Raw genomic sequence first — 18,907 nt, 5'->3', positions numbered from 1 at the left:
CCCCAAAACCTTTTCAGGCACCTAGTAGACTAATAAATACTCATAGGAGCAGAAATATTCATGTTTATAAATTCTTATAAATTCCACACAAATACTGGTAAAAGTGAGTGTCTCAAATTTTGCAGAACTCCATGTGTAGAGTGTGTAAGGAGGGTGTGGATTTCACATAGGAATGTGGGATTTAGGTTTTAGGGCTTTCAGTCTGAAGTCAGCAGCAGCAAAGCTAGAATTCAAGTCCAGATCACACCCATTCATGTCCAGTTTGATTTCCACACCCTGTGGCCTGGATGAGGCTAAGCCAGGAGATCCAGGGGACAGACGGAGGAAGAGGAGAAAAGTAGGGAGAGGGGCCAGGGCTTGGAAGAACAGCAGCCAATGTCACCGGGCTTCCTGCAGCACACAGTTCCCAAGTCACAAAGGGTTAGGTCCAAGTGTTGTCTTGAAATTTGACAGGCACTTTCCATAGAATCAATTGTTACTGCAATGGTTGGCTTGCCAAGACAGCCTACAAAAGGTCTGTGACCTTGGTAAGTCATCCAATCCCAGGTACAGAGGAAGAACCCAGACTACAAAAAAATTACTATGTTTTATAATTTGTTTACATTATTTTGTTTAGTGATACTTTCCCCCACAGATAATAAAAAACCAAAAGTCAACTTTCAATTTCATTATCAAGGTAATACCAATTAAATAAATAGCATATTAGCACTTAAAAAAACTCATAGTACTCAATGCTGATGAGGCTGTAGTAAAATAAACACCCTTATATATGCTGGAGGAAGAATAAATTGGTATAACTTCACTGAAAAGCAATTTGATACTTTGTGTTAAAAACCATCAAGATGGGGGTAATTCTACTTTTTGAAATCTAGCCTTAGGAAAAATCCTTAGACACATGGAAAAGATTTCTGCATGAAGATGCCCATCACAGCATTATCTATAATAGCAAAAAATTAGAGAAAAAAAAAGTGTTCTCTTTCCCATAGCTCTTATTCCCTCTATCATAATATAAAAGTACTTATTTATTATTTTATGATTTATTCCCTATCTCCCCCTGACAGAGTATAAGCCTCAGGAAAGCAGGCTTTTTGTCGCCCCTGCTCACTGATGCTTCCCACGTGTCGGAGCCATCTCTGGCACACGGTTGAGATAGTCAGTAAGTACCCATTGACAAAGCAGCCTCTCCAGGCTGTCGGATGCCCCCACCCGCTCTCATTTCCCTGCTCATGGCACAAATCAGTGTCTGAGATTATGCTACTGTTTGCATGTCACTGTCCCAGATGCTAGGAGCATATTGAAAGAGAGGACCCTTGTCTGTCTGGCTCACCACAGTCTCCCAGCATCGAACAGTGTCTGGCACATGGTAGGAGCAGAACCAGTATCTGTGGACTCTGACTTTCTCTGAGCCCTCATCCAGGCAGTCATCAGGCTCGGGCCTCCCTCCCTCACTTCTCCGCCTCCTCATCACACCTCATTTGGACTCTGGTCACTCCACACTTCCCATACTTCCTCTCCCCCATTTGCCCTTGAAGATCAGATTCTTTTTCCAAAGCACCACTCTAACAGCCCAGTCCTTCACAGATAACTTCTTTCAGGAACCCCCACAGCCACCCTTTGAGTCTGGGCTCCTGCTCCGCCGCTACAGGGGCCTTTTGTTCCCCTCTTGACCAGTCTCTTCTGGGCTGGAAATTCCTGCCCCCATCTTCCCTCACTTCATCTCCTCTCTGGTGGGGAATCATGTCTCACAATCTCTAGGATCTGTCCTACCCACCCTATAAGCCACTTCATCGCCTCCTTCGTGGCAGTTCTCCCTGATCACTCCAGGACCTTGTTTTGGTCACTCCCTGAAAGGAAGAGTCAGAGCGAATTCTGAGGTGCGATGCACTAAAACAGGTTCCGCACACAGCCCCACGCAGGAGGCTGATCAACTGTGGTAAACTTTTTCTTTTTTGACACCTCAGAGGCTTTCCCAAAGCCACGAATTCCAGGGACTTTGTGGTGTTATCTGCGATAACAAGAACTCAAAAGAACAAGAGGCCACAGGAAGCTACAGAAATGAGTCCACCACGGCCCAGAGCAGCTGCCCCCTCACAGGCATCCTGTGCGTTAGGCTGGGTTTCTGTCCCTGGCTCCACCTCGCTCTCCTTTTCCTGAGTTCTCAGAGAAGCTGCCAATTCCAGCGGTGATTGCTCCCCGAGTCTTGAGCCAAGCCACCAATGTAAAAAGGGACAGACATTTGGATTCCAAGAAGCTGGGCAGAAGGGGTGGTGGGAGGACGGGAGTGCCGACATCTCTTGTCCCTGTCTGCTGAGGGCCACGGTTCAGCCTCGCCCAGATGGCTCCTGGGCACACTGGCTGCCACGTTCAGCCTAGGCTCACAGAGCTGCTTTCATGCCAGGGGACGTGTGGACGGTGTCTTTCTTCTTCCACTGCTTAGGCTAGATTTTTTTTTTAACTTTATAGAAAAAAAGGTCATGTGACAAGAAGAAAAAACCTTCAGGAAATGGAAAAGTCCCTCAACATACCCAAGCACCCATCATCCTCTCAAAGATGGGCATAAGAATGACTAAATTACAAATGAACAAACAAACTATAAGAGGCACATTATTCCAAAATTCCAGCTGCAAATTTTGTCTCTCCTGAGTATTCATCCATGCATTCTTAAACTTATTCCATTCTAAGTACCTCTGGGTAAATACTATTTTTATCCCCATTGTACAGATGAGAAAAATAGCGCTCGAATAGGTTAAGTGGTTTATTCGAGCCTAGGATTTCTGCTAGTCCTGTGGGAACATTACCTGCCCTAAGTCGGAGCCTGAGAGGCTGAGTCAGGCTCCCATAGGAGCGTTTATAGGAACACATTCTATGAATCATAACACACATACAAACGTAAGACTTGTTAGCAGTATTCAATAATTAAGCAAGCACTCTAAAAAGTATTATGACACCTATATTTGGGGTATATTATGAGCATTAATTTAAAATTCTCAAAAAGTCTAGAGAAATAGCTTGTGTAATGATAAATGAGATTTTAAAAAATGTTTGTGCCTACACTGGCCTCTGCGTGTACACTAGAGAGTGCAATTCATTGATATGGCCTGGGACGTTTTTAAAAGCATTAAACTAACCCCAACATATTATTTTATTCCTTTGGGTATTACTAAGGTTTTAAACCACATAGATGTGAAAGAAACATATAAAGTACAACTTTTGAGTTCTGTGAAACATTTTATTTCCTTATTTTTAAATACATGGCTATGAGTTTAAATAATTTCAAATTATAATAAGTGTTGGAGAGTTTAACATGAGGTATTTATTGATAATACTTGACCCGCTGTTTCACTAGGAGAGAGAATGAAAAGGAAGGGTCAGTCCTTCAACTCTGATTTGTCTGGAATCTGGAAATGATGTTTTTAAAACAGTTTCCTTTGTTTATCCTCATGTTTAATCCCATGAAATAGAAGTGGGAGGAGAATCAAACCTTTACTATCACAACTGTCTTATAAAATGGTCCCGAATATGTAAGTTAGTACTACCACCAATTCTACTGCCAGACACCACCAAATAACAGATAATTATGAAATGATGTCGAACAGTTTATAAGGCTTTTCACGTGTTTTACCACTTCACCCTCGCTGTTGTTGGGGCAGGTATTCTTATTCCTACCTTATAGAAAACGGCTTATGACAAGTTAAGTAGATTGCACAAGACCATATTAGTAGTACAAGATAATGACCACTTTTAACATTTTGAAATATTTTATCCATTTTTTGCACATATATTTTTAAAAATAAAATTGGGATCAAAGTGTTTAAATAAGTTTGTACTTAGATTTTCATCCTTAGTTTTTTCTTATACCATTAAAAATCCTTTGTAAACAATTTTTAATGGCTGCATACTGTTCTAAGGTGAATATGTATCAACTTAGTTTACCATTTCCTAACTGGTGGGTATTTAAATATCTTCCCATTTCTTACTAGTATAAATAATGCTGAGATAAATATCCCTGGACAAATATTTCACCTACTTTAAAATTTTAATCTTCTCTGAAATATTAAAAAACTAAGTCAGAATGAGCTTCACTTGCATTTTAAAACTATATGTCTTCTTTAAGTGTGAAACCTTTTATTTTCATTTTTGTTTTTCCCTTAGTTAAATCATTGACATATTATCACCAGGAATGCTTATTCAGAATATATCATATTTGAAACTGCTGACCTACTAAGGGAATGTTATCCTGTTGTACCAAGAAACTGGAATCTGCTGGGTAAAGCCTTTCCACATCTCTGTTTATCCTGCTATGAATGGAAGTTAAACTACTGCGCTGTTCTTAAAACACACTGCTGTCTAACACGAGCTGCTCCTTGTAGCTGCTCCACTCCACCTTCCATGCTGTTCTGGAAGGAGGGTGGAAGAATGGGAAAGGAAGAAGAAGAAAGGGAGAGGGAGTTTACTGGCATCAAAGGCAACATGCTTTCTAATTTCTTACAGCCTTGTTTATTTTCCCATTCATTCAACTGCGCATGCAATGAAGATCTATTGTGTTTCTGCTATGACTTGTAAGTTATGAATCTTACAATAGACTTTAAATTGACCTTGACGTACTGTAAGCTTCATGAGGAGGTTACAGAACACAGCATTTCCCAAAGTCACTTACTAGAGAACCCTTTTTTTCCCTTTGAACATCTATTTACAACCTCCCAGAATTGCACTCCACAGAACATAGGTTGAAGTAAAAAGCAAAACCGCATTTTTGTTTTGTTCTGTTAATCTCCACCTGAGGATCTTTTTTTCCCATTGATTTCTTTCTTTTCTTTTCTTTTTTTTTTTTTTAGAGAGAGTGGAGGAGAGGGAGAGACAGGGAGAACAGATGCCTCTCCTTAGGCATCTGAAACACCAGCTGCTGCCCCTCCATACCCCCTTCCATCAACATTAAACTCATGCTCATCTTGAACCAAACCTCCGGAATGCCTGTGACCAGGGCACGGTTCCTCCCCTTCAGTGCCCAACTGCTGAGAGTTTTCTATATTTGACGTTTCACCTCCCACTCATTCCTCGACCCATCACCACCTGGGTTCTATCACCACCACTTACTGACATGGCTCTTGCCAAGGTCAGCCTGATTCATGGTGGCTAATCCACTGCTTCTATTTTCATCCTTTCCCAGGCGCAGCTGACTTTGCTGACCACCCCTCTCCTCTGTTCCCCTGGCTTTTGTGGGGAGTGTCTGCTGTTTCACCTGTCCAGTATCCATTTCCCCCTTTTGATAACAACACCCTGAGGAGGCACCTCACCCCACTCTGAGTCCACATAGTTTGGGGTTGACTACCCCGCTCCAGGCAGGGGTTATTTCATTCCCCTGGGCTCTAGGGAGTGGCTCAGGGATGGGCATTTGGCCAAAGTCGAACTACTGAGACTCAAACCTGAGATTTCTGCTAAACTGTTGGGGAAGAGATTCTCTTTTTTCCCACTGGGGTTGCTGAGCCGACAGAATATGAGTCTGGAATTGGAGACAGCCACCTGCCCACTCCATGAGGGGCAACTGACTGAGAAGGAAGTCAACATGAGGGAGGCAGCAAAGCTGAGAGTCCTCAGCTGACTGTGCCACTTGGGGTCCTAGGCCAGGTCTGAAGCCAGTACACCCGGTCTTATCAGTTTCATGAGAAAATCTGTATTATTATTATTATTTTTTTACTTAAGCCTTTTATAATTGAATTTCTGTCACTTGCAACCCTAAGAGCCCTGAGATGGCTCGGAGCTACATCTTCCCCTGACATGACTCTACCTCTCACTGACTTTTTCCAAGAGTCTCCACAAGCTCCTCTTCCTCTCACCCCAGACCCATATGTCTGATCCTTTGTGGACTCTACACCCACTTCAACATGGGTTTAAATCTAAGCTCATAATTATGCCCCACTCTTCCTCTTATTAGGTCCCCCTCGCAGTGGATAGCTCCTGTTATCCCAGAAACCTGGGCCTCATCCTTGACACCTTCTTGTCCTCACCTCCTGGTCTCCTTTGGGCAGCTAATTCTCAGTGCTGGGCTGTTAGGTTGTATCCTCGGGGAGGATTTTCTAACCTCCAAGCCTGAATGAAGGATCTCCATTTCACCCCGTGCTTTTAGGGGCACATCCAGAGCCCTAACGGCTTGTGGATTCTTTTCCATATTCCCCATGAAACTCCAGGCTCTGTGATTAGCCAGGCCCATTCCTGAAATCACATTATTTGAATAAATGAACACTAGGGTGTATAGGCGTGATGTTGTAAGTATAGTCTATTCTTCTGTAAAATTTAAATATTTCTATATCTCCGAGAGATCTGGAGAGGGCATGGTAGCATGGTATCTGGCAGAGCAGACTATGATTTTCAGGAGCTCCAGTGCCTGGATGAGGGTGAGAACCACCAAATTAGCCCATGGTGTTTCTCAAATGGGATTTTAAAAAATTTTTGAAATATTATTTATTTTAGAGAGAGGAAGGGAGAAAGGGAAAGAACAGTGATTTGTTTCCACTTACCTATGCATTCACTGGTTGATTCTTGTATGTACCCTAACAGGGGATTGAACCAGCAACCTTGTTATATGGTACCATGCTCTAATCAACTGAGTACCCAGCCAGGGCTCTAATGGGATCTTTGTAAATGGGTGAATCAAGCTACCTCCTGTGAGTGCCTTCACCTCTCTTCTCTTTCATAATGGAGTCTAGAGCTTATCAAAGGAATGAAGTAGAGCTTTGTTCTTGAGCACAATCTATTTCTCTCCCTTTTTGAAAACTGGGACATCTGGCTGCTTCCAATTTTCTGATACTTTTCATATTCTTCACAATTTCTTTAAAAAATACCAACCACAGATCTTTGAGCACAAGTACACGTTTTTCCTACACCATCCTCCCATTCATCTATCCACTTAGGTATTTACTGGGCCATGCCTGCGCAGGCTCTTGAGAGCACCTCATCCCCAGGGTTTGAACACCCTCTCAATTAAGGCTGGGCCCCCTCTACCATCTCTGGATCATTTTCTTTGAGGAAAATGAGGAAGCAAAACAATAGCTGAGTAGTTCTATATTCTGTTCATGTTTCAGCAAGAGTCCCAAGCTCATCATGTTTTAGTGGGGTTCCTAGTTCTTCCCAGTTATGGGGGGGAAAGCAGTGGGCCTGTGGCTTCCTGATTCTTTTCTTGTTCTCAATATGCCTATAAGGGCTTTTTAATTGTTGGAGGCATTTCTGCCCTCTCAGCCCACTCACTCCAGCTTCTTAGTGCTTGTTCATACTACCCATAAACCTTATTCCCCCTCTTGCACATGGACCCCCTTTTCCCTATTAACATTATATTTAAATAATATTTAAAGTTTTAATGTACAATTACTTTATCAAACATCTTATAGGAAAATATATCTTGATTTTAGTAACTTGAGTGTTATGAAGAATGAACATATTTACACATTCATAAGAGTATGTAGGGGAAAAACCATATAGGGATTGTGTGCTGGCGAAGCCCTTTTTTCTCATGTCTGCTTCTTAGTTCCTTTTATCCTTGTGTTCATGGATTGGTAGAATCAACATCATCAAAATGTCCATACTACCCAAAGCAATCTATAGATTCAATGCAATCCCCATTAAATTACCAACAGCATATTTCACAAATCTAGAACGAACGTTCCAAAAATTCATCTGGAATAAAAAAAGACCCCGAATAGCTGCAGCAATCCTGAGAAAGAACAAAGTAGGTGGGATCTCAATACCAGATATCAAACTGTATTACAAAGCCACTGTTCTTAAAACAGCTTGGTACTGGCACAAGAACAGACATATAGATCAATGGAATAGAATAGAGACCCCAGAAATCAACCCAAACCACTATGCCCAATTAATATTCAACAAAGGAGGCAAGAGCATACAATGGAGTCAAGACAGTCTCTTCAATAAATGGTGTTGGGAAAATTGGACAGATACATGCAAAAAGATGAAACTAGACCACCAACTCACACCATACACAAAAATAAACTCAAAATGGATAAAAGACTTAAACGTAAGACGGGAAACCATAAAAATACTAGAGGAATCCACAGGCAGCGAAATCGCAAACATATGCCGAAGGAATTTCTTCTCTGATAATGCTCCTAGGGCAATGGAAACTAAAGAGAAAATAAACAAATGGGACTACATCAAAATAAAAAGCTTTTGCACAGCAAAGGAAACCATCAACAAAACAACAAGAAGACCCACTACATGGGAGAACATATTTGCCAATGATACCACTGATAAGGGTTTAATTTCCAACATTTACAGGGATCTCATGAAACTTAACAAAAGGAAGATAAACAATCCAATAAAAAAATGGGCAACAGACCTAGATAGACACTTTTCAAAAGAGGACATACAGAAGGCCGAAAGACATATGAAAACATGCTCAAAGTCACTAATTATACGAGAGATGCAAATCAAAACGACAATGCATTATTATCTCACACCTGTCAGAATAGCTATCATCAACAAATCAACAAACAACAAGTGTTGGAGAGGATGTGGAGAAAAAGGAACCCTTCTGCACTGCTGGTGGGAATGCAGACTGGTGCAGCCACTGTGGAGAACAGTATGGAGCTACCTCAAAAAACTAAAAATGGAACTCCCATTTGACCCAGTGATCCCACTACTAGGAATATATCCCAAGAAACCAGAAACGCCAATCAGAAAGGATATATGCACCCCTATGTTCATAGCAGCACAATTCACCATAGCAAAGATTTGGAAACAGCCTAAGTGCCCATCAGCAGATGAGTGGATTAGAAAACTGTGGTACATCTACACGATGGAATACTATGCTGCTGTAAAAAAAAAAAAAGGAACTCTTGCCTTTTGCAACAGCATGGATGGAACTGGAGAGCATTATGATAAGTGAAATAAGCCAGTCAGAGAAAGATAAATACCACATGATCTCACTCATTTGTGGATTATAGAGAACAACATAGACTGATGAAAAGGGACAGATCCAAAGACTGAGAAACAGCGATCAGGCTATCAATCCCCAGAAGGAAAGTAGGGGAGGGCGGGGATAAGGGGAAGAGATCAACCGATGGACTTGTATACATATATATAAGCCAAACCAATGGACATGGACAACAGGGGGATGGGAGCATGAGTGTGCGGGGCGGGGGGGGGAGGGGAGGTTGGGGGTTAATGGGGGGGGGATGAGGACACATTTGTAATACCTTAACTAATAATAAAAAAAAAGAATGAACATATTTACACATTCATAAGAATATGTAGGGGAAAACCATATAGGGATTGTGTGCTGGCGAAGCCCTTTTTTCTCATGTCTGCTTCTTAGTTCCTTTTATCCTTGTGTTTAGCTATTTCCACTTCTTCTTCTTCTTCTTTTTTTTTTGCCGTGTTTTATTTCCGGCATCCATTTTTATTTTAAATTATTGCACACAGATGCAGGAATTTCTTGACTGGCATAAATTGCAGAATTGTGGAAGTTAAATAAATCATAGGATGCTCAGTTTTGGAAGACTCAATTGTTTTATATTTTTATTGAGATACTAGAGGCCTGGTACACAAATTCGTGCATGGGTGGGGTCTGGCTGGCCCACCCTGGAGCCAATCGGGCAGGCTGGCCAGCAGGTGGTTGGCTGGCCGGCCCCACCCCCTGGTCAAACTCCTGGTCGAGGGGACAATTTGCATATTAGCCTGTTATTATATAGGATAATTCACATACCATAAGATTCACCCTTTTAAAGGATATAATTCTGTGGATTTTAGCATATTCACAAAGTTATGCAACTAATACAACTATCTCATTTCAGAACGTTTTCATCACCCCCAAAATAAACCCTGACTCCATCAGCAGTCACTCTCTATTCCTTTTGCAATATAGATATACAACTGTCCCACCATCATTTGTTGAAAAGAATATTTCTTCCCCCATTGGATTATCTTGGAAACCTTATAAAAAAAGTTACCATAGATGTATGAGTTTATTTCTGGACTCTCAATTCTACTTAATTGATATATATGTCTAAACTTAAGCCACTACCACACCCTTGTTTACTATAGCTTCATAATAAGTTTTAAAATCAGGATGTATGAGAACTCCAGCTTTGTTCTTTCTTAAGATTGTTTTGGCTATTCTGGATCCTTCATATTTCCAAATGAATTTTAGAATAGGTCTATCAATTTCTGTAAAGAAAGCAGTTGGAATTTTGGTTGGAATTGCACTGAATCTATAGGTCACTTGAAGTAGTATTGCTATTCTAAAAATGTTTAGTCTTCCAATCCACAAACCTAGGCCGTCTTTCCATTTTTTAAAGTTTTCTTGAACTCCTTTCAACAAAGTTGTATAGGTATTTTATTTTATTTTATTGTTGTTAGACAATCATATATTTTACAGTGATCCCCCTGATATTTCAAGTAAAATTGTATAGTTTTAAATGTGTAAGTTTTACACTACTTTTGTTAAATTTAATCCTTCTATTCTTTTATATGCTATTATAAGTGGAAATGTTTCTTAATTTCATTTCCAGATTTTTCATTGCTAGTGTATAGAAATACAATTAATTTTGTATATTGATCTTGTGTCCTGACACTTTGCTGAACTCATTTGTGAGTTTTAAGAGATTTTTAAAGGATTTTCCTAAATCTTCAGGACTTTCTAAGATCATGTCCTCTATGAATAGAGATAATTTTACTTCTCTCCAATCTACATACCTTCTATTTCTTTTTCTTACTTAATTGTCTTCGTCTCTGACCTTTTAAAGCCTATACAGTTTCTTGAATGACTTCCCTCTTTTCTCCTCATTAGAAAATTTTTTCTGGGAGAAGGGGACAGGGTGTAGGAGGAAGAAAGCAAACCAGGCTTTTAAAAATCAAAAGTTGCAACTTTGTGGTTTGAATTGATTTTTGGTGAGCCTCTATCCTCTCAGTGGAAACGTCTTCCCTCATAACACCTGGCCCAGGGATTTTCTGGGGGAAATCTCTGAAATCTGTTTTCCTTGGGCTTTGGACACAAGCCTGACTGAGCCCAACACCTAACCTCCCTTGGCTGTTACAGAGCCTAAGATGACGGGCCATTTTCTTTGTGCCCATCTCTTTTTCTTCTCTGGCCAAATATTCTTTGCTGGTCAGAGGTGGAGTTCCTCTCCTTGCATCTTCTGTCTTATGGGAGATAAGAACTGTCAGTGAGACAATAGGTTTTTCAACTGCTCAGCTTCTACCCCAAAGAGACTTTGGCAAGTATCTTAATCACATCTGAAGTCTCCTTTCAGGACAGTTTTGTGATCCATGTGAGGACGGTCCACCAAGCCTCTCCTTCAGTCCCTCCTCTTCCTTGCACGTGGGCCCCTCATGGTGATCTCTATGCAGAAGTGAAGATATTTTTCTTGACACTCAGGCTCTTTACCCCACCCAGGAGACCTTTTCCTTAGAACAAGCCACACACTTAATTTCCTTATTCCTGATGAAGGTCATGGCTCACCACGTTTTAGTGGGGCTCCGAGTTCTTCCCAGTTATGGAGGAAAAGGAGGGAAGAGTAAGGTTCCATTACAAGGGTGTGGAATGGCCCTAGCCAGTTTGGTCAGTGGATAGAGCATCGGCCTGCAGACTGAAGGGTCCGGGTTCAATTCAGGTCAAGGGCACATGCGAAGGTTGTGGGCTCGATCCCAAGTAGGGGGCATGCAGGAGGCAGCCAATCAATGATTCTCTCTCATCATTGATGTTTCTATCTTTCTCTCTCTCCCTTCCTCTCTAAAATCAATAATATGTGTGTGTGTGTGTGTGTGTGTGTGTCAAATGCACACCAAAGGCCTTGCTAAATGGCTTTGCAATAAGTTAAGTATCTCTCCATATCAGTGCAGGCTCCATTATCAGTGACTTCTTGGGATGTGCAGAAAGCCAAGTGGATAGAATATACTGTATAACTATGTAGATAGGTGCATCCCACCCCACAGCCAAGTATGAGCTTCTAGTGCTCAATGGCTAGAAGCTAACGACACAGGCACTGCCCAGCCTCAGAGAAAAGACAGCTATGGATGTAGGCAGAACCAGGAAGTCAGCACCATAGGCCAACCCCTCTGCTTCCAGTTACAGTGCAGGTCTCTAAAGCAGTGGTTCTCGACCTTCCTAATGCCGCGACCCTTTAATACAGTTCCTCATGTTGTGGTGACCCCCAATTTCATTGTTACAAATTGAACATAATTAAAGCATAGTGATTAATCACAAAAACAATATGTAATTATATATGTGTTTTCCGATGGTCTTAGGCGAACCCTGTGAAAAGGTCGTTCGACCCCCAAAGGGGTCGCAACTCACAGGTTGAGAACCGCTGCTCTAGAGGGTAGCTGCCCTTTTGTTTGGGGCTTCCCTCCCAGGAACTAAATCTCTTCCTTTTAGCTTCACTCTGAAACCAAACTCAGGTCTCTGGTGCCTCAGCAAGCTTCTGACCACCCTGATTTCCTTCTAACTTCACAGGTCCACTTTATGCCTGCTACCCAATGCCAAAGTCACTTAGGCCAGGAGAGGTCTCAAGAGCAAGTGACTTTCTGATATGGTAACTCCTCCCTCACCCTGAGGTTGCGCATGGCTCAGTGCCTACTGAGAAGTGCTCCACTTGGATAGAATCTCTAAGCGTCAGATCTCAAAATTCTTCTTAAACCTATGCTTAGCAATACCACAAAGCTCCTGCCAAATGATGAAGCAGAGAAAAGAGTGAGAAACACTATAATGAATTTGTAAACTGAAAAAAAAAATCAATTCACGTTCCTCTGAATTGTGCTCCCCTACTTCAGGCTTGCTTCTTATGCTGTCTTATGGGAGCAGAGTGAGCCACATCGCATCCAGGTTGGTAGAGCATCAGGGCTCCCTCATCACAAAGGGCATAATAAAGTCCTCGTGGCAGACGGGCAACTGCCCGGGGTGCTGTGAACATGCCACCACTAATGTCTGAGATTACTGTAATTACAACAATGCCACCTGCTCATCCTTTATCTCCCACTCTTGTACCACTTGAGTAATACTTCATTATCCCATACACTTAAAAATTTGTTAGTATTACTAAGACCTTAAATGCATTGTCTTGTCATCTTTCAAGGTACCAGGTACTGTAATATTCCTATGGTTCATTTTGAGTGTCTGGGGTGACATATTTTCAACATATTATAAGCACCAAAAAAGCAATTTTAAAATTTTCTTCAGTCTTGCTTCACATTCAAGTTACTGTCTAGAACAGCAATTTTCAACCTTTTTCATTTCAAGGCACAAAAATAATTACTAAAATTCTGCACACACCAAACAATATATTGTATTTTTTCCAATCTGACAAAAAAATAAAAAATAGGTATAATTTTCATTCACTCACACCAGACAACTATTGTGTCAGCTGTTGTCATTTTTTATTTCACAATCTAAAGGAACAGAGGTCTGTGCCCCTGACTAAATAGTCAGGTACTGCATGTTTTAAAAATTCTTGTGCCACACCAGTTGAAAAATCACTGGTCTAGAACTATATTTCAATATAGTATATTTGCTTGGCTGAATTCATTCATAGAATATCTGTAGGCCTGGACTGAACATATTTCCTGTAGTGACAGCTACTCTATTTGTAGAAACTATTTAGGGTTCTGGAGTGGAGAAAAAGAGGCCACTACTTAATAGCAATGGCATGTATCCAAATATAGATATAGTTTTCTGAACACCTGTTGAACATCAATGATGAAGAAACTGTTATAATTTCCAAAACCCTGGACCAAAACCTTAAATTCTCAGGCACTCTGTTTCAATTGACACAGGATTTAAGCCAGGAAAACAAGTTTCCTAACCAAAGAATGTAAAGTCTTAATATGCCAGCTGCTTTAGAAGTAAAATAAGCCTCTTCAAAAATCTGTTTCAAGGTCAATTATTTCCCATCAAAAGTCACTACCGAGGAAGCTACATTATTTGAACCTTAGGGCATGTACTGCAATTGTTTGCTTTTGGAGACACAGAGGGCATGACAAATATTTTGAGTTGTCAAGGGTGACCAGGAAGAAATGACCCACCTAAGAAATGGAAACTCAGAATAGTAATATGACACTCCCCCTTAGTTGCACTGGGTGCGGTTTGCTACACGCAGCTTACTTCCTGCGGTAGGAGAAAGGCAAGACGGTGCAAGAACTGAATGAGGTGGCCTCTTGACCCCTACCCCCAACACGGAGGTGGGGGTGGCATGCGACCTCAAGGGAAGGGGTCATAGGCAATACGCTCTACTGTTGCCATTCATTCATTCATTCATTCATTCTTCATTCATTCAATAACTAGTTATGCGTTGGGTACTGTGTTAGAGACTGAACTCTCCAACTCTGACTCAATAGCCCTTCCGATACCCCACACCACTGCCCTCATTTCGGCGCTAGGCCTCACTGGCTCACCAGGACGCTGATGATAGCCAGATGGCAGGATAAAGCTAGCCAGAGCGGTGCCTTTCCAAGAACACGGAAGGAGGGTTTGGAGTCCGCGAGAACAGGTTCCCAGACCCTCCTGCCCGCGTGAGGACAGCGGGCCCCGACCCTGGCGGCCGCGCTCCGGGCGGGCCTGCGGTCATCACGCTCTGACGCGGAACCCGAGGTCGCGTCGATGCTGGCTGGAGGGGGAAGCAGCGGCGAGGGGGCTCCGCGAAAGGGGAAGTGGGCGCTGCAGGAAGCCCGAGGGCGGCGGGAGGCTGGCGGCCACACGCGTACGCCAGGGGAAGACCGCCTTCCGCCAGGTGGTGCGGGGCCAGGGTCCCGGGAGGGCGGCGGAGGGGAGGGGCGGGGCGGGTTACCTGATGAAGGTGGTCTTGCCCGTGCTGTACTGGCCCACCAGGAGGATCATGGGCTTGTTGTCGAAGTCGGCGTCCTCCAGCGCGGGCGAGTGGAACTCGTGGAAGCGGTACGCCTCCTCCAGAGGCAGCACCTTGCGCAGGTAGAGCGAACGCAGGCCGCCCGTCACCGTCTGCACAGCGTCCGCGCCGCCCGAGCGCTCGCGCCCGCCCGCCTGCCGCCCCATCCAGCTGAACATCCTGCCGCCCGTCCGCGAGCCCACCGTCCGCGCCCCGCGCCCCCGCTCTCAGCCCGGCGCCGCGCTGCCACGCCACTCGGGTCTGACCCTCCGGGCTCGCACTGAACTGCCCGAGCGGCGCTCTCCGCGGCTCGAGCTGGCCCCGCCTCGCGCCCTGGCAGCCAATCTCCGGTCGCCACGTCACGAGCGCTCGTTCACTATTCAGAAGGGCTCCCTCAAGTCCTTCCTCATTGGGCCGCTGTCAGAGCCGGTGGAGGTGTCAGCCAATGGAGAGGAGGCCCTTAATGAATTACGGACGACGGATCCGGGTGGAGGACGGGGGCGGCTAGAGGATGCCCCTCCAGCTGAGTGACGCAGACCCGACCTCCAAGGCGCCTTCTTGAGTCGCTGGGTCTCCGCGTCTGGACCGGTGGCGTTGGCTTGGCTTCCGGGCACATCTGAGCTGGCAAAGTCCCCCAGAAAAAACACACAAACAGAACGCACACAAAACGAACACACAAACAGCCCCGTGAGCCTCCGGAGGCTACTTAGTCTCCTGCAACGTTCACTCATCCCCGCCCTATAGACGTCGATACTGGAGACAAAAGTTCAGAAAGTTGACAGGCAGGTTCTTTGTACCCAATGAAAGGTTATTATTACCTTTATTCTAGTGCTGGAGACCTTGACTCACGGACATAATTGCCAAAATTTTAAGTAGGGGAAGTAGACTTCAGTCTACTTGGACATGTTCCTCTTACTTTGGCAAGCTGCCTCCACTAGATTCTGGATCAATTGAAGGCCATGTGTCCTTAGGTTTCTTTATTTGATTTTCTGTAAGATTGAAGATTTAGTCATCATCCTCATTAATTACCAATTTCCACGTATTGACATGTTACCTCCCAGCTGACTCCTTTTCAAGTTAAAAAACAACATTTACCTAAATTGAAACTGGAAGAAATAATTAGCCATCACTTTTGGGGTCCTAGGTTACGGTTTTTTATATTTCTCAATTGTTTTAGAAAGCAGCTATGTGTCCTTTGATGTATGAATGTATAAACAAAATGTGGCATCATACAATGAAATATTATTCAGCCTTAAAAAGTAAGGAAATCCCTTCACATGCTACAATCTAGACCTTGAGAACATTATACTAAGTAGAATAAGCCAGTCACAAAAAGACATACAGTGTGTGATTCCACTTACATGAGGTACCTAAATAAAATGGCAGTTACCAGGGGCTGGGAGGAGTGTGAAATGGGAACTTGTGTTTAATGGGTATAGAGTTTCAGTTTTGCAAAATGAAAAATTCTGGATATCTATTGCACAACAATGTGAATATGGTTAACACTACTGCACTATACTCTTTTTTAAAAAAATATATTTTATTGATTTTTTACAGAGAGGAAGGTAGAGGGACAGAGAGTTAGAAACATCAATGAGAGAGAAACATAGATCAGCCACCTCCTGCACACCTCCCCACTGGGGATGTGCCCGCAACCAAGGTACATGCCCTTGACCGGAATCGAACCTGGGACCCTTGAGTCCGCAGGCCGACGCTCTATCCACTGAGCCAAACTGGCTACAGCTGCACTATACTCTTAAAAATGGTTAAGATGGTAAATTTTGTTAGGTATTTTTTATCGCAATTTTTTTAAAAAGTGAGTGTATAGGATTTTTGTATTTTTGTAAAAAAATTTGAAGTATCCAATGAGAAGATGGGATAAACCCCCAAGTAGTAATTCTCTGAGTTTTGGAATGATTTTAGTTTCCTTCTTTTATGTGCTTTTGCATTTTTCAAATTTTACACAATAATCATATTCTTGTTCTACAATCAGGAAATTTTTTTATTGTCCATATTCCTAAAAGAATGGAAGGAAGAAAGAGGAAGAAAGACTTGAAGGAGTCTGGCCCACAGGATACACCATCGTATCTTGTCTTCCTTCTCTGTCTTCTTACAGCCGCAGTGGCGGCTTTCTTGTTCTGCCCTCGTGGAGTGGGAGAGTGGCTGATTCTCGCCAGGGTAGTTATCTTGCACCATTTGCAAGTTGTTTTCTTCTGGTTTTCTTTCTTCAGACGAAACAATCCCAATCTGTCACTTTTTAAATTTGAATTCAATTGTTTTTCAGGTTAAATCCTATTACAGACCATTCTATAGGGAGTGCTATTGTTGCCTAGAAATTTGTTGTATTGAATAATTCCTTTTTTAAAAAATATATTTTTATTGATTTCAGAGAGGAAGGGAGAGGGAGAGAGAGAGAGATAAAACATTGATGATGGGAGAAGTCATTGATTGGCTGCCTTCCACACACCCTTCACGGAGCCCAAAACCCGGGCATGTGCTCTGACTGGGAATGGAACAGTGACATCCTGGTTCATAGGTCAACGCTCAACCACTGAGCCATGCTGGCCAGGCTGTATTGAATAATTCTTAAAATAAGTAACTTGGTAATAAGATACAACTTCCTTTGCTATATGAAAATTATAATTGTAATCCTTGTGGAAGTTCCCCCCCCCCGCCCCCCGCCTTCATCTTGGTAATTTGTTGGTTACAAGGTTTGCTCTAGATTATGTCTAGTGTTATACTCTGATAACTTTAAGTTTCAGAATGGTCAAAGGCCTGGGCGACATGTGATGAGGAGATTAGAGAACGTATTTTAGCCTGGGAAGAGCCCCCTCCACTCTCAGACACATCTTTTCTTTTTCTGTGGCAACTTACCCAGGTTACTGCTGCTGCTGGGAGAAGTAGCCTTTAGGAAATGCAGGTGGAAATGTCTAGGTACTTGCAGCAGGATTGCCAATTGTCTATGAATTGTCCTTCGTCAGTAATAGAACTGACTTTTAGCTGGGCATGTTGCAAAACGGGTAAAAAATTTTCTAGTCTCCATCCTGTTGTGTCACGAGACCAAGTTCTGGTTGCTATGTTACCTGAAGTATATGTGGGAGTTGCAGGAAGTCTCCTTTAAAGAGAAAAAGTTCTGCCTGGCCGGTGGTGCTCAGTGGTTGAGCATTGACCTATGAACCTGGAGGTCACAGTTAGATTCCTGGTCAGGGCACATGCCTGCATTGGGGGCTAGATCCCCAGAAGGGGTCATGCAGGAGGCAGCTAATCAATGATTCTGATCATTGATGTTCCTATCTCTCTCTCCCCTCCTCTCTGAAATCAATAAAAAAACAAAAGCACCCCACATAGATTTATTTTAAAGTTCAATCTTTCTTCTGCCTTCTTCCATCTTGTAGCCTGGGATGTAACTACACAAGGGATGGTGAGTCGGAGAGCTGGAAGGAGCAGGATCCCCGAAGAATCAATGAATTGCCACACCAGCCCTGGGCTGCCTCTTTTACATAAACGCATTTGAGCCACTCTCTGTCAGGTCCCTGTTCGAGATTAAAGTAATTCCTAACTAACACTGGAAATGCAGTCTGTGGTAACAAAACCTAACATGTGACATTCACTTAGTGGAAGAAGAGCAAGGTCAACCTTAAGGATCCATTTATTGCAGCGTGAGGTTTAAACGTTGGCCACAGGCCTCCTTTCAAGAGATGGAGTCTTTGTCCCCTACCCTTACATCTCGGCTGGCTTGTGAACGCTTCTGCCAATAGAGGAAGTGGTGCTATGTGATGTCTGAGGCGAGGTCATAATACTCCATGCACCCGCCACTGTGTAACTCACCCTTGGAGTCCTCAGCTGCTGTTTCAGATGACCTGCTATGCCAAGACCGCTGCTCTGGGGAGGCCACATGAAGGTGCTGTGACAGGCAGCCAATCAAGCCCAGCCTGCTCTTCATCCTGCCAGCCTGTCCAGCTCAGGCACCAGAGATGTGCATGAAGTAGTCATCTCGGCCATGGATCCTCCAGCCTTATCTGTTCTAGATCCCAGCCCCCTGAGGCCCCCTGAGCAGTTTA

The 18,907-nt window shown here is 43.2% G+C and overlaps 1 protein-coding gene across 2 annotated transcripts in view; it reads right to left on the bottom strand.

The window, feature by feature from the left end:
- EHD4 (EH domain containing 4) overlaps positions 1-15,149 on the bottom strand; it is an 87,500-nt gene extending 72,351 nt beyond the window's left edge. For both annotated transcript variants that reach the window (XR_009453854.1, XM_059704551.1), the window contains exon 1: positions 14,790-15,149. Coding sequence is in view for 1 of the 2 variants with exons in the window: in XM_059704551.1 (XP_059560534.1) it covers positions 14,790-15,025 (236 nt within the window). In the remaining variant the exon portion in view is untranslated. The remainder of the gene's footprint in view (positions 1-14,789) is intronic.
- Positions 15,150-18,907: the final 3,758 nt, after the last annotated feature.

Source organism: Myotis daubentonii, chromosome 1 (genome assembly GCF_963259705.1).
Source record: "Myotis daubentonii chromosome 1, mMyoDau2.1, whole genome shotgun sequence".
Classification (NCBI taxonomy): domain Eukaryota; kingdom Metazoa; phylum Chordata; class Mammalia; order Chiroptera; family Vespertilionidae; genus Myotis; species Myotis daubentonii.
Note: the sequence above shows the minus strand (reverse complement) of the source record. Positions and strands in the feature narration are given on the sequence as shown.